We start from the raw sequence: 16131 nt of genomic DNA on the forward strand, positions 1-16131 counted from the left end.
ATTACTCCTAGATTTATATTCCGGCGTAAAAATTACCTGCACCACTCCTTCTTTTTGATCTGTGTTATTTTATTTTATTTGTTGCGGGCTATTTTCACCTTGAACATGCTCAGTTAACCTTCCATTATGATTACTAACAGTTTGAGACCATGATTGTCGATGTTTATGTAACTGCTTCGTTTCGGTTCCCAGATCTTGTGGTAATTTAATATCCTTCCAGGTTTTCAACAAATCTCTATTCGTTTCATCCCCTCTGATACTCTCCCTCTTTGCTCTATTTGTTTCCAATTGTGATGGCTTATTTTCCACCTGTTTATTAATTTCCTCCACTTGCAGCATTTCTAAGGACTGAATTTTCCCATTCTCTATCATTTTTATACTATCAGCTTGATTGTTTAGGCATTTATTTTTCATAACTAAAAGGGTTTTGTTGGAGACATTTGTTTACCCTCACCTTCACTATATGATATTTGGTCATGGTTGTTTCCAGTGTTCAATCTCACTATATCTGATGCATTTGTATTTTTTATACTTTTAAAAACTTTATTTCTTGCTACCGTTGTTTTTTCGTTTCTCTTTTTGATAGATGAACTTTCGGAGCTGCGTCTGTCATTGTTGATTGTGTCGAGCATAGGTTTATCACTTCTTGATCTTTTGTTTTATCATCTATTTTTTCTTTAACAACAACAATATTGTCTTTACATTTTATTGTATCTTTAGCGGAGCAGTCAGTCTTGATGGGTTGAATTCCCACATTAGGAAAATTCCCTTTTACATCGTCAATTATTGTTTTTAAAATATCCGGAATGGTAGCTAGTTTTTTAGTTAGTGGGGCACAACTACACTCTGCATCCGTAGATATTGGCTGAGATTGCACCCTTACTATTAGATTATTTTGTGTTGTTATCTTCTGCTCAATTCTGATAACAGAGGATGCCATAGCGCTCGAGATCTATTTGGACCTCCTTTTTGTTGGACTGATATGTTAAAGCTTCCAGAGTTAATTGCGAGGTTTTGAAGAATAAATCCCACATTGCTCCCGCGTTCCCACTTCCTGGTACCTAAGTACCTGGGCTATGGTGTTGCCCATTTATGAATGATAGGTCCTTATACTCCTCTTTTTGTGGTCCTTGAAAATCATGTCCCTCTTCACAAGAATTAATGAATTGTGGACTGCTATTGAAAACGTCTTTTTGATACGGAGTACTCCAGCGCTGCAGAGTTTCTGGGTTGCTATTGTATTCGTCCTTATTAATTTGAGATGCATCATTTTGATTACATTTCAGCTGGTCCTGTTTTTTAGCTGAATTTATTTTAGACAGAGTAAGATCCGATTTCAGTGAGGTATTGGCTTCCCTTATGATTTTCACCCCACCATTTAGTTCATTTGGAGCTTCTTGCTCTTGTTGATTTATTTGGCCCAAACTAGATGGTTCCCCTATACCGTTAGCTTTTCTGATTTTTACTTGCACTTCTATTGCCATTGGCTGCCTAGTTTGTAGTAAGTGCCGAGTATCTCCCATTGTTAGATTTGTGCATTTTGCGTCCTCTTATTGTGAACGACCAGTAAGTGGAATAGTTAACATCTCTAGGTCTGTTATTTGACCCCAATGGTTGACTTGGTCCTTAGTTGAATTTCACATTCGATCGACTTCAGCTTCAGACTCAGGGTGGCCTGGCTCACTTACTCCTTGCTTAGGGGATATAATATTTGTTTTACTCAGTGCTTTAATTGGAGTTTGAAGATCACAGGGGTTATTAGCAAAGTTAGCATAGCACCAGTTGGATCTTTCATAAAATCAAACTTTGACGGCGACTTTCCCAGTTTCCCAAATGTATGGACCTTAGATGATTTAAAGGACTATATGTCACCTGCCTGTTTTATTTTAAACGTATCTAGTATTAGTGTTTGTTGTATTTTTCTTTTCCTTTTGATAGCAGGGAAAGGTGGCCGCTCCTTTCCTGACCTCATAATAGGTGAAGAAGTCTTGCTTCTTTCAGAGAATCAAAGGGGCCGGTGACAAGACCAAAGGGTGCTTTGATTGGACAAAACACCACCAAATACCTCCAAGGGAAAACACCCCCAAAGCACACCTCGGTACAGAATCTGCCGGTACTGCTGGTTACTTAATTAATTAATTAATTAATTAATCGATTCATTAATATCCGGGCTCCAGGTAGGGCTGTAGTCTAGGCATGCAGAGTAATTCAGGGGTCGAGGGGTGCTTCAACAGGGTCAAAGTCTATTGTCACTTTCCCCTTTGCATAATTTTTCAGATTTTGTATTACGGACTTGTTACAGACTCCAATGGCTCAGCGACTTACGGACCGTTCAACCTTAAGTACTCGCCACACGCCACACACCTCTTGCCACTTGTCACTCACCACTCACTGTTCATTGCTTGTTCGTTGCTATTCATCGCTGTCAAGAGTACAAGGGAGAATGCTGGCAATCCTTCAGGAGCAAGAGCGGGATCCAGAGCCAGTCCCACTACAGACGGCAGATGTAGACACTTCACTCCACTTCTCGGCTCAGCTCTGCTCTGCTCAATGCTTTGTGTATACGTAAAATCAGGCGGCAGTTCCTTGAGATCTGAGGAAGAGAAGGGAGGCTCCAGCTATTTCCCTATGGCACTCTCATCTTTGGAGACTGCTTAGCCTAGAACGTATGGCTGATATTTTCAGGGATAATTATAAGAATTTTTAATTTAAATGGGGCCCCCTTGTCTCCTTCCTCTCCCAGGGCCGTCCTTCTGCGGTGTGTCCCTCCACCATCGAAGCCCGCCATCTCTTCCAGTTTTGATCACAATCCCAGTGTCGACCAACCTCTCGTTAGTATGAACACACCGCCACCAAGGATGGGGTGGGGGTTGATTTTTTTGTGTTTTTTATCTTTGTTCCTTGTTAGATTCATAATTACTTATCCCATGTTAGGATGAGTTTGTCCACGCTTTTTGGCTATTCCGCATACAACACCTCGGTGGAGCAACCTGGAGAAATTACCGTTACAGAAGGCCGTTAAGTTTTCTTTAGACCTATCTGCTGGCTTAGCAAAGTTGCATGATGTTCTTTTTTTTCTTTTTTATCTCTCTGTCTCAGCTCCGGGGCACTTAAAAGCTGTATCTTTCATTTGACTTATCTAATAAGAGGAGGAGCTGGTTTATATTAATCAATGTACTTTGTCCACCTGTCATAATTCTGTTGAGGCTTTCTGATCCCCTGCGTGGGACCAAGTGATGGTGTAATTTTTGCCTGTGGACTGTGGAAAAAAAAAATTAATGAACACATTTTTGACATAAATCAGGTGGCAGGCCAAGGCTCCTCTGTGCCTTGCAGCAGCCGCCGCACGAGCAGCACCACAAGCGACTTAGCACCGCGGTGCCGGCAGCGTCCGTTCCTGCCCCCAAAGCAGATCTGTAGAACTTAAAGCGCCCGTATAACCGGACGCGGGTGAAGCGGGAACCGGTCACAAAACAAACCCTGGCAGTCGTCCCAGGCTCCGCTCCGCTTGCTCGTCAACTCCTCTTCGGCTCGGCCCCTCGGCTCTAATCGATACGCTCTGTACTCAACGCCGAATCACAGGCCGACAACAAATGTGAACACCAACAGAGGGAAGAATTGTGTGTTTCCCCCAGTTAGTGAAAAAAACCAGCATAAGTCTTGGCTGCTTCTGCTGCACCCAGAGTCTTATGCGTCTTTTCAGTCTAATTTTTCTGTCTGGAAAAAGATTGTGTCCTGGTTTTCTGCACCCAGTAAATCCAGGTGCAGAAAAACCTAACAACTGATAATCAAGTGGAATAAAAAGAACACATGAAAGTCCGCCTTCATTTCATTCCCCTTGATTCATACTCTGGACCATAGTTGAGGGATATGTTTAGGCATAGTCCTCGCAGCACACAATAGATTTGCTTGAGGCAGAGGCCAAAACTCAAAAGTCAGGAAACCAGATACAAGTAGGTGGTAACTCAGGGCAGGGGAAAACGCCTGTTGTCCGTGGAGGAATCATTCCCTTCCCAGAAATCTGCATTACAAATTAATTAATAGTATATATTTTTTTAATATTTGTTTGGTGCCAGTCCATATGACTTTCAGATCTGCCTTTGGGATTCTATGTTGCAACTTTATAGGGTACATGTATCCTTTGTGAGCTTAATAAAATGTTGAAAATTCTACAGATCCTCACTCCTACATCCAATTACTCTCATTCTACCATTCTACACTCTGCTCTGTCTGAAAAACAGCTCAGCATTTTCAAAATTCTGCATTGATTTGGCTTGTAAATTATATTTTTGGAAATGCACATGTATTAACTATTTAATTTTAATACTATAGGTGATTGAAATTACGGACGAAGAAAGCAAGATTTGAATGTCAGTGCCAGAAGAAGGATTATTTTGAAAAACTGAAGGACATCCAGCATTCTACGTTTAAACAATTTCCAAAAATCTAAGTGTGGCGAGGAAAGTACTATACCTGTAAGTGAAGTCTCTAATTTTGCATTTCATTAACCCAGAGCAAAGCCATATCTGTGCACACAGCACCAGAAATAATGTAGAAAGACTGCTTCAGCATCCTCATCTGAAATATTATCAGAAAGACAAATTGCCTCAGCATGACAGAATAACATTCATCTAAAGCATCATGTAATTCTAGAGAGGAAGCACACACTGCATAAAAAGTTACAACTAAAGGTTTCTTCTGCATACCATCAAAGAAAAGACGCTGGAAGAAGACTCCGAAGCTGACACATTAACAACTAAGAGATTGGAAAATCGCCTTTGTTCAACAACCGTTTTAACCAGTTATGCAAGTTTGAGACTATCTGCCTCGGGATATAACACCTTGACCCACTCTGCTCACTCTTGCGAAAACCTTAAAAATTCACCACTTTATTGTGTTAATGACCATCTCAGATTGTCTCCTTTTTATTGTGTACTGTTCTGTAATTCTATGTAAATGGCCTCAACATTATCTGTTGTGCAGTAGTGATATGTAAAACTGTTAAATATAAAAATGGATTAAAGGAGCACAGTTGCGCTATAGCTAATGTAAATAAATCCTCATCTTCAGAACTACAAACCTTAACCTTACACCAAACATAGAAAGGGTAGAAGGAACTGATGTTCTGCGACTAATGATCCACAATAGTACTCTGCACGTTCAAACGCCCTCAGTTACTGCCATTACATCAGTGCAAAAAGGTACTTATCAGTTTAATCATTAAATATCAGACTAACACCTTATTACTGCATTGCTAAGAACCTATACAAATCGATTTGAGAAAAACTTCAGTCACAAATTAAGTTGCTGCCGGAGAGGCTATAACCTAAAGACTATTATCTACTAGGAAAATTTCAACAGGTGTTACAGGACTGCTTCCCGACATTTTTTGCTCAATTCAAGTGTTGAGAAATTTACACACAATTTCTTTTAGAGATGAGTGCTGAACATTATCTAAACAAGCACGACTCTAAAATCGAGGCAAAATAACCGAAGTTGGGGAAAAAAGTTACCTGTGTCAAAAAGATACAGCCATAAATCTTATCTCACAGAATTTGACAGAATGCACACAAGGGTAAACCACTTTCAGTGCAAAGTATGCCAAAAAAGTTTCAGGCGTAAATCTTATCTCACTGAGCATATGAGAATCCACACTGGGGGAAAACACTCTCCGTGTAAAGTATGCCAAAAAAGTTTCAGGTGTAAATCTTATCTCACTGAGCATATGAGAATCCACACTGGGGGAAAACACTCTCCGTGTAAAGTATGCCAAAAAAGTTTCAGGCGTAAATCTTATCTCACTGAGCATATGAGAATCCACACTGGGGAAAAACCTTTTCAGTGCTCTGAATGTCAGAAAAGGTTTAGTTTCAAACTGAGTCTATATCGACATGCATTAACCCACTCTGTGGAAAAACCTTACCAGTGCGCTGAATGCCAAAAAAGATTCAACCAAAAATCTCATCTCACTGAACATATGAGAATCCACTCTAGGGAAAAACCTTACCAGTGCTCTGAATGCCCAAAAGATTTCAAACTTAAATCACTACTAACGGCACATGTGAGATTCCACACTGGGGAAAAACCTTATCAGTGCTCTGAATGCCAGAGATGTTTCAGTGACAAAATGAGACTCACTAAACATACAAGGACCCACTCTTGGGTAAAACGTTATCGGTGCACTGAATGTGACAAATGTTTCAGTGAAAAAAGCAGTCTCGCTCAGCATATAAGAACCCACACTGGGGAAAAACCTTATCAGTGCTCTGAATGTTACAAATGTTTCAGCCAAAAAAGCAGTCTCACTGAGCATATAAGAATCCACACTGGGGAAAAACCTTATCAGTGCTCCGAATGCCAAAAATGTTTCAGCCAAAAATCTCATCTCACTGAACATATGAGAATCCACTCTGGGGAAAACCCTTATCAGTGCTCTGAATGCCAGAAAAGTTTTTGTAAGAAACAGAGTCTATCTCGACATGCAATAACCCACTCTGTGGACAAACCTTATCAGTGCCCGGATTGTCAGAAATGTTTCAAAGACAAAAGCAGTCTCACTCAGCATACAAGATACCACTCTAAGACTAAGGAAAAACTTTATCAGTGCTCTGAATGCCAGAAATGTTTCCGTAATCAAAGCACTCTGACTCAGCATACAAGAACCCACACTGGGGAAAAACCTCATCAGTGCACAGAATGCCAGAAATGTTTCATTGACAAAAACAGTCTCACTCGGCATACAATAACCCACACTGGAGAGAAACCATATCAGTGCACGGAATGCCAAAAATGTTTCAATGAAAAACGCGATCTCACAGTGCATATAAGAACCCACACTGGGGAAAAACCTTATCAGTGCTCTGAATGCCAGAAAAGGTTTTGTTACAGACAAAGTCTTTCTCAGCATGCAATGACCCATTCTGTGGAGCAACCTTATCAGTGCTCTGAATGCCAGAAATGTTTCAGTTTAAAAAGTAGTCTCAAAAAGCACATAAGAACCCACACTGGGGAAAAACCTTATCAGTGCTCTGAATGCCAGAAATGTTTCAGTTTAAAATGTAGTCTCACAAAGCACATAAGAACCCACACTGGGGAAAAACCTTATCATTGCTCTGAATGCCCAAAACATTTCAACCGTAAATCACTTCTAACTGCACATGTGAGATTCCACACTGGGGAAAAACCTTATCAGTGCACTGAATGCCAGAGATGTTTCAGTGACAAAATGAGACTCACTAAACATACAAGGACCCACACTTGGGTAAAACGTTATCGGTGCACTGAATGCGACACATGTTTCAGTGAAAAAAGCAGTCTCACTCGGCACATAAGAACCCACACTGGGGAAAAACCTTATCAGTGCTCTGAATGCCAGAAATGTTTCAGTGAAAAAAGACCTCTCACGCTGCATATAAAAACCCACACTGGGGAAAAACCTTATCAGTGCTCTGAATGCCAGAAATGTTTCAATGAAAAAAGACATCTCACGTTGCATATAAAAACCCACACTGGGGAAAAACCTTATCAGTGCTCTGAATGCCAGAAATGTTTCAGTATAAAAAGTAGTCTCACACAGCACATAAGAACCCACACTGGGGAAAAACCTTATCAGTGCTCTGAATGCCAGAAATGTTTCAGTATAAAAAGTGGTCTCACACAGCACATAAGAACCCACACTGGGGAAAAACCTTATCAGTGCTCCGAATGCCAAAAATGTTTCAGCCAAAAATCTCATCTCACTAAACATGTGAGAATCCACACTGGTGAATAAAATTATCAGTGCTCTAAATGTCAGAAAAGATTCAGAGGTAGAGATGGTTACAAGCACCATAAGAAAACACACTGTAGGAAGGTGGATATCTGACTATGGTTACCCCCAACTTTTTGCCTAGTGTTTAGCTGGTTTTCAACTTAGTTGGCCTGGGATCCTGCTATTCAGGGCCCCAGGCTATCGGCTCTCTCCTTAAAATGGACTCCATGTACCTTAGGTACATACACAATTGGATATTGGTTCTCCTTATGAGTCCCTGTATAGTGTACCCAGGTACTCAGGGCATAGGTGCAACCAAGGCCTACCAGGGGCTGCAGCATGTATTATGCCACCCCTGGCTGGCCACCCAAATAGACACAACTGTCTGATCACTCAGCTGGGGCAAGGTCGTGTAATTCCCCCTTGCTTAGGTGTAGTATTCCTATACCTACACACATATAGATACATAGTAACCTATAAGTCACTCCTATGGCAGGCCTTAACAATCCTGAAGGCAGAGTGCTTGGTTATATGTGAGATGGTGCTCTAGAATGAGCTGAGCCTGTCTGCAGCGTTCGGAACTACTTCCTTATAGCTGTTCTATGATATTGCCATACTATATACTCTTAAGAGCATTATAATCCTCGCGGTTAATGCTAACTTTGGTTTGGCTTTATCGAAACATGTCGTGTAAGGTGTCATACGCTTTGGAATACTACCCCCTCGCCAATTCTGGAGACGGGGGTAGCATTCCACTCTTCTAGACGGAGAAGACATGTTAGTTCTGACGATCACGGTTAAAGTTAACCAGAGCCCCAGCGTTACAAAATGAACGCTGCTGCCCCAGACACAAGTCTGGCCTCCTGCTGCTGGGAGTCCTTCCAGCTAGGGAGGCCTGGACAATAGGTTTACTGCCTGGAGAGGTGCGAGCACCGGCCCATACAGGAGTTTGTGTATTAGGACAGGGAGGGTTGAAAAGAAACACACTGCCTGGAGCACTCTAGGTGCTTCATGCATACCCCAGTTCAAACCGGTTGCTGGGGCAACCCTGCCCCAGCTCTGGCGCGAAACTGGAGTAAGGAAAGGGTGTGTAACCACACCCCTTCCTGGTCCCACCCATAGGAGGGACCTAGTAGGTAATCCAGCCCGCTTTAGTTGTATAAAGATAGGAGCTGACCCAGGAGACTTTAGATTAATCCTGGAATCGAACTGAAGACGAAACTCTGGACCCTTCGACATTCACCTGAGCTGAAGACTGAAGAATCTCCCTTGTGACCAAGGAGTGACCACCCTGGGCAACCAGGCACCATCCAGCAACTTGAAGGCATGCTTTGCCCCCGTTCCCGCCGGAACCCGAGCGCAATGCCTGACAAGATCCTGACTCCCTGAGCCCTCTGACCCCACTGCACGACTCCAGCACAGCTGAGCACTGTGGACGGCGTTGGACCTTGTGGACCGGACATCTTGAAAAGTCCTTCTTCTTGCTACCAGCGCAGCTCCTGAGGCATCCTCGAAGCTGTGCACTGGGGACTGAGACACCCCGGGACTGAGCACCACCTGCACCGAAGATCAGCCCTCTGCATTCCACGTGTTCTGCGTGGGGCCCTTCTGTTTGTGTTCTACTCGACGCGTTGTCCCGGTTGCTGGCCAGTTGGCTAGTAGCCCTGAGACGACTATCCTTTAAGAAATCCATCGCTGGTCTGGTTGCTCCAGACTGGCACTTGCTTCCCTGAAAAGGTGAAGTACCTCAGACCCTCCTGGTCTGCACCAGAAGCCTTTTGTGTATCCTGGGTGGGTTACCTTTGCTTAGGCTTGTTGGCTCCGATCTTGAAGTCGACCCCTCCTTCTGCGAGAACCTTCGTGAGACAGCTCCTCGCTAGCGCCTGGTCATCCACGACCTCTTCCTGGTCCGCGTGGCAGCAGAGACCAGCTTCACAACAGCACCTGATTGCTCCTCGACGACGTCTGGTTTCTTCCTAGTTCCACCCGGTCACTGGCTAGTGACCTAGACTCGTCCCCTCTGCTTTTAGGTCCTTTTTCAACTTCGATCCACCCTTGGATCCACCCGGACATCTTCCTCCTGGTCGCCTGCAGCATCTTTCTTCACGGCTCCATTGGAATCCACGGCGAAACCAGACACACTTTGACACCTATGCACCCGCAGCCCGTCGGTGAGGTAACGCGAGTACTTCGGTGCTCCTGTAGGGATTGACTATCCTAGTGTCCAGATTTGCTTGTAGTTTCCTCCTATCTAAACCGGAAGTGTCCTAAAACTATAATTACTTACCTTTTAAGTTCCCATAGACTTTCTATTGACTCCCGCGTGAGTGTTCCAACTCTGCACGCGCCGCCTGTGGGCCTCCTACTCCTAACCTAAGGGTCAGATAGTGTAGCCCCAGCGATGCCCTAGGCCTACTCCTTTCACCAGTCGTGGTTCTTATACCACTTAAATTAGTATATAGTTTTACACGCCCCTAGGGCCTAACTGTAAATTGTGCTATTTAAAGTATTTCTAAGTGTAAGGCTTTTGCCTCTGTCCTCATAAAGAGTTCAGAGGAGTATGTTAGTGAATAAATACATATATATTTTATATATATCCTGTGTGGTGTCCTTTCATTTGGTATTCAAGGGGTTACGTATGGTAAAACAGCTGGCTTTACACGCCCTCTAGAGTTATAGCCTAAGACTGCTCTGTCCATGCTACCCCTAGGATAGCTGGTCTATAAGGTGTCACGTGTTTGTAATTATACCTTCACACTGTGTTAAGTTAGCATGAGCGTTTTACAAGTTTAAAAGCCATTTTCCTTTTCTGCTGCCTCTGCACACGGCACATTATGTTATTACAGCTTTTCGCCTAGTTGCATATTTTGTTTGACGCGAGAATAACAAGGTTTGCTTGATAATCTATGTCTGTACAGTGAGTGCCGAGGCCTTCAAGGTTTTTCAACACAGTGCTTTTTGTTTGAGTTGATCAGCGCACGGTCTAGACATAACACATATGCAGCTGTGGCCAACTTTGGGTTTGAGCGGGTTTAATAATGCACTGCACAGAGAAGTAAAACACACTTGATGGAGATTCGTATGCTGAGTGTTGGTGCAGGAGATGATGTGATCCGTTTCTGCTAAGCACAAGAGGTATGGGTCTGCCCTTCTAAACCCAAAAGAGACCTTCTTTAGATATAATATACAGGCTAGGGAGGGTAAACTTACGTTTAATGTCACCTTTTACTATTAGCATTTTGACATGCTTTCTCCTTTTGTATTTTATGGAATAGTAACAATGCTGATAACCTTGTTCTTGATAATATGTTTCCTTGTATTATCTAAGACACTGCGCTTGAGAACACAGCATTAGAAATAAACATTTCAAAATTGCACGTGTCTTCATTTACTCCTCGTTCTGGACTGATGTGTGTATGACGAAAGAGTGTTCATTTATTCCACTTTACCTGAGGTGTTCTGAGTTCATGTTCTGGGTTGTCTAATCATTGGGGATGAGAAAGAACCAATGAGACATTGATTGCTAGTCTGGTAGGGGATTTTGGATACTGAGGTGAGTTTTTGGCACACCCTCATTCACTGAGGTTCTGGGTTTCTATGCACAGTTCTGTATAGGTACAGAATCCCTGCTACAAAGGTTGACTTTACAACCATCACCATAAGGGTTGTTTGGACTGGTGCAAGGTGCTCACTAGAAGAGTGAACATCATTTATGTGTGTTCTGAATGTCAGATAAGGTTTAGTCTTGAATACAATGTCATTTCACATGAGAGAATTCACACTGGACTAAAACATTATACAGGAGGAAAAAGCCAGAAATGTTTTACTCAGAAAGGAGATCTCACTAAACATGAGAAATGCATGCACATGAGGTGAAAAGTAAGGCGTATCTTGAGTTGCAGAAAAGCTTCTAACAACCTGACTTTACATGAGAGAGCACATATTGTAGTTGCAATAGAGTTCATCAAGAAACTCTTGCAGGATAACTTAGGCTGCCCGCATGCAACCTCCAAAGAAATTTCAGACCTGGAAATATTTTTAATTGCAACAGAATCCACAATTTGAGTATCTGAAAGTTACAAAACTCTCAAGGTCTTTACTTTACACAGAGATGTTTTAGTGCTTGCAAAAATCAACTAATTGCCCTAAAAATCATAATAATAATGTCTTAAATTTTACTCCACCCAAAAGGTTTCTACTCACCTTTGTTTCTTAACATATGACTGATATCTATTTTTTCATGATAAGATTAAGCCTATGTGACAAAAAAACTCTGGCTGTCTACGCGGAGTTCCGCAAGCAGCGGAATGCGAAAGGGTCATGCCGTTTGTGGTGATTTCATCCCATGTCGGAGGATCATTTGGCCCTTCTCTTCCAAGAAGTTATGGATCTCTTTGCCAAGGGAGCTATCAAACGCGTCCCTGTGCCAGAAGTAGGTCAGGGTTGCTACTCCCACTACTTCTTGGTACCCAAGAAGGACAAAGGCCTGCATCCTATCTTAGTCCTCAGGGACATCAACCGCTTCCTCCTAAAAGAGAAATTCAAGATGTTAACCTTGGCTCAGGTCTTGTCTGCCTTCGAGCCTGGAGATTTGATGGTAGCATTGGACTTGCAGGACACTTACTTTCACATTCCCGTCTTGCCTGCCCACCGTCATTACCTCGGTTCACGGTAGGCCACACGCATTTTCAGTTTACCATGCTCCCCTTTGGCCTTACCAGCCCTCCCCCGGGTGTTCACGAAAGTGATGGCGGTTGTCGCAGCTCATTTGCGCAGATCAGGGGTGCCAGTCTTCCCCTATCTCGACGACTGGCTGTTGAAGGCGAGGTCGCCCAGGCTGTCGTCTCCCTCCTCCAGACTAAGACTGACTTCCTGCATTTGCTGGGGTTCACAGTTAACGTGCTGAAGTCGCAACTGATTCCCTCCCATAAGCTCCTTTTCATCTGAGCGGTTCTGGACACAGCACAGTTTTGGGTCTATCCTCCCTAGCAGCAAGTCCAGGATATTCGGGCTATGATACCGATGTTTCAGCCTCCATCCCGGTGTTCGGTGAGAATGACCCTGAGGCTGCTGGGCCTCAGGGCCTCCTGCATCCTGCTGGTGCATCATGCCAGATGGTTTATACATGCTCTGCAGTGGAACTTGAAGTCCCAGTGGGCGCAGCACCAGGAGAATCTTTCCGATGACGTTCAGATTTCGGAGGGGACTCCAAGTCAGTTGCAGTAGTGGGTCACGAACCAGGATTGCGTCAACTGCAGATCCCTCTCCCTTCCCCAACCTGAGTTCACAGTAGTGACGGATGCGTCACTCCTGGTTTGGGGCAGCCATATGGGAATGGCGGAGATCAGAGACCTCTGGTCTCTGGCGGAGTCCAGGCACCACATCAACCTTCTGGAGCTCCGGGCGATTCGTCTTGCATTGAAGGCATTCCTTCTTTCTGTCAAAGGAAGAGTGGTGCAGGTGTTCACGGACAACACCACTGCCATGTGATGCTGCAACAAACAGGGTAGGGTCGGGTCATGAACCCTATGTCAAGAGGCTCTTCTCCGTGGACATGGCTGGAACATCAGGGCATACCTCTGGTGGTTCAACACCTAACAGGTTCCCTGAAAGCCAGGGCGGAAAAACTCCGCTGCCGGTGCATGATGGATCACGAATGGCGTCTTCACTCGAAGGTGGTGCAAGGTCTCTTTTAGCAGTGGGGAGAGCCTTGGTTAAATCTATTCGCCACCAAAGAGAACGCGCAATGTCAGCAGTTCTGCGTGTTGGAGTTTTCAAGGCGGCTCTCCCTCGGCAACGCTTTTCGTCACGAGTGGAGTTTCAGCCTCCTGTACGCCTTTCTGCCTGTACCACTTCTGCCAAAATTGCTGAAGAAGATCAAACACGACCGGTCCCAAGTCATTCTTGTGGCTCCGGACTGGGCACGAAGAGTCTGGTACCAGGAGCTCTTGAGCATGTCCATCGATCCTATTGTTAACAGATTTCTGAAGTGCATTACTCATCTCTTTCCTGCTGCTCCTTTCGTAATGCCCCAGTGGGACTTGAATCTTGTCCTCACTTATCTTATGTGTGCTTCCTTTGAGCCCTACATAATTGTCCTCTTCGCCTCCTTTGAAGACAGCTTTTTTGCTTGCCATCCCCTCTGCTCGCAGGGTGAGTGAGCATCAGGCTTATCTTCGTGACCTCCCTTTCTTGCTGTCCATCCAGAGAAAGTAGTCCTCCGTACTAAGCCCTCTTTCTGCCCAAAGTGATTACCTCTTTCCACATAGGTCAGACCCTCACATTGCCCACCTTCTTCCCGCCTCTAAACCCTTCCAAAGAGGAGGGTAGATTCCATTGTCTGGACCCAAAATGTGTGCTGTCTTTCTACCTTGACCACACTAAAGACTTCCGGGTGGACGATCAACTCATTGCAGATTATGTGGGCACCAAGAAAGGTCGGGCAATGCACAAAGGTAGCATCTCTTGATGGGTCGTCCTATGCATTAAGATCTGTTATTCTTTGACTAAAAGGAACTTCCAGTAGGACTGTGCACCCACTCTACCAGGGCGACGGCAGCCACTACTGCTTTGGGCCGTGGAGTTCCACTGATTGACATCTGTCACACAGCCACGTGGGCATCCCTGCACACGTTAACTAAGCATTACTGCCTGGACAGCCAAATCCGGAGAACTAGCTTTTTTGGCTGTTCTGTTCTCCAGGACTTCCGGCTGTGAACTTAATTCGCAGACACACCACCTGGTTTGGTATTGCTGGGGTATCTATTCTAAGGTAAGGAATCTATAACTAATAGTCTATTTCAGATGAACAATTTACTTACCTTCGGTAACGATGTATCTGTAAGAGACATATATTAGTTATAGATTCCCTACCTCCCCACCCATCCTCCCCATTCTGCACACGGACTTCTAGGGACAGGGACTCCCTTACAGGGCCCTAGTTTTGTGCACCAGGGGTCAGTGTCTTGCATGGCTCTGCGCTTCTGGCATGGACGTCGTATCAGAACTGACATTAGTGCGCAGGAGCAGAGTCTAAATAGACACCACTGCGTCATCCCGGCGACCATGATGCCCATGACAGACGCTGAGTTGACCGATGCCACCTACCGACACGTAGGGGTACTGCTAAGTAAACATTTCTTCGCATCCAGTCTGACGCCTGGGGGTAATTCTAAGCTAAGGAATCTATAACTAATATATGTCTTACAGATACATCGTTACCAAAGGTAAGTAACTTGTTCGTTTTGTGCCTACCAGGGATGGTGCATCAATTGAGAAAGAGGGCAGATAATGAACAACATTATTATAGAAAGAAAACTGGGTGGGCGCCTGTGCACAGCCCTGGTGAACACCTTAATTGATAGTTAATCGTTCAGTCACCAGGCCCTGGGTTCTACAGCGAACCTGGGCATAATTACCCTCATGTAGACTGATCACTAGGCTCAAGAGCCTCCTGGGATGGCCCATATCACCCCAGACCTTCCATAGCCTGCTTCGTGGAACCAGGACAAAAGCAGATTTAAGGTCGATGAACGCAACATGCAAGTTTCCCTGCCGACCACAACGATCTTCCAATAGAGTAAAAGGAAGCGGAAACCTGATGAATCGTGGATATCTTCTTCCTAAAGCCTGTCTGAAAGGGGGATACAATGGCTTTAGCTGCTGTCCATTCCTCAATCTTGCTCAAGACCAATTGGGGAGAAATGCTCTTCACACAATTGATCAAGCTGATCAGCCTGTAATTGGCTGGATGGAATCTATCCCCCTTCTTATATATTGGGATGACGTCCGCTCCCTTCCAAGATTCAGGTACTGGGGCACCACTGATAATGGCATTAGTTAAGAAAAGGTTATACCAAGACAATTTATCTCTTTCTAGCAGAAGGATATACGCTGGAATGCTGTCTAATCCTGAAGCTCTACCTCTGGTTATTGCATCCAGAGCTGAGGATGTCAGCCAGGTCAAGGAAAGGGCCAGGTACAGCTATAGAGTAGTCTGTTTACACAGTCCCCAGCACAGTGTCTGGCTCATTAAAAGGAGTGACTGAATAAAGATTGGAGAAATTATCAAACCAGGTCTGGGGAGAAATGTTATTTTGCAGAGGTGAAGCAGAGACCTCTCTCCCCTCCACTTTACAAGTGCCCATTACCTGGTGAAGTTCTTAAAAGAGCAAGCCAATTTGAGTTCCTGCCATTCTTTCTTAGCCCGAGCCTGGGCCCTTTTATACCTCTCTCCATCCAGACTGATTTCTGAGATGTCCTTTGTGAAGGATATCTACGTGAAAGTCTGAATTCCTTATTAAACCAATGGTTTACTTCATGAAAATTCAGTTTGTGGACTTTAATAGGGACTATAAGGTAGTACAATATTTTCTTGAAGT

General features: G+C 44.2%; 1 protein-coding gene across 1 annotated transcript in view; it reads left to right on the plus strand.

Moving 5' to 3' along the window:
- LOC144806041 (uncharacterized) overlaps nucleotides 1–16131 on the plus strand; it is a 761680-nt gene that overhangs the window by 84924 nt on the left and 660625 nt on the right. Inside the window, exon 5 of the mRNA XM_078672489.1 lies at nucleotides 4333–7745. Coding sequence (XP_078528615.1) covers nucleotides 5564–7745 — 2182 coding nt within the window. The 5' untranslated portion in view covers nucleotides 4333–5563. The remainder of the gene's footprint in view (nucleotides 1–4332; nucleotides 7746–16131) is intronic.

Source organism: Lissotriton helveticus (assembly GCF_964261635.1).
Source record: "Lissotriton helveticus chromosome 1_1 unlocalized genomic scaffold, aLisHel1.1 SUPER_1_unloc_40, whole genome shotgun sequence".
Classification (NCBI taxonomy): Eukaryota; Metazoa; Chordata; class Amphibia; order Caudata; family Salamandridae; genus Lissotriton; species Lissotriton helveticus.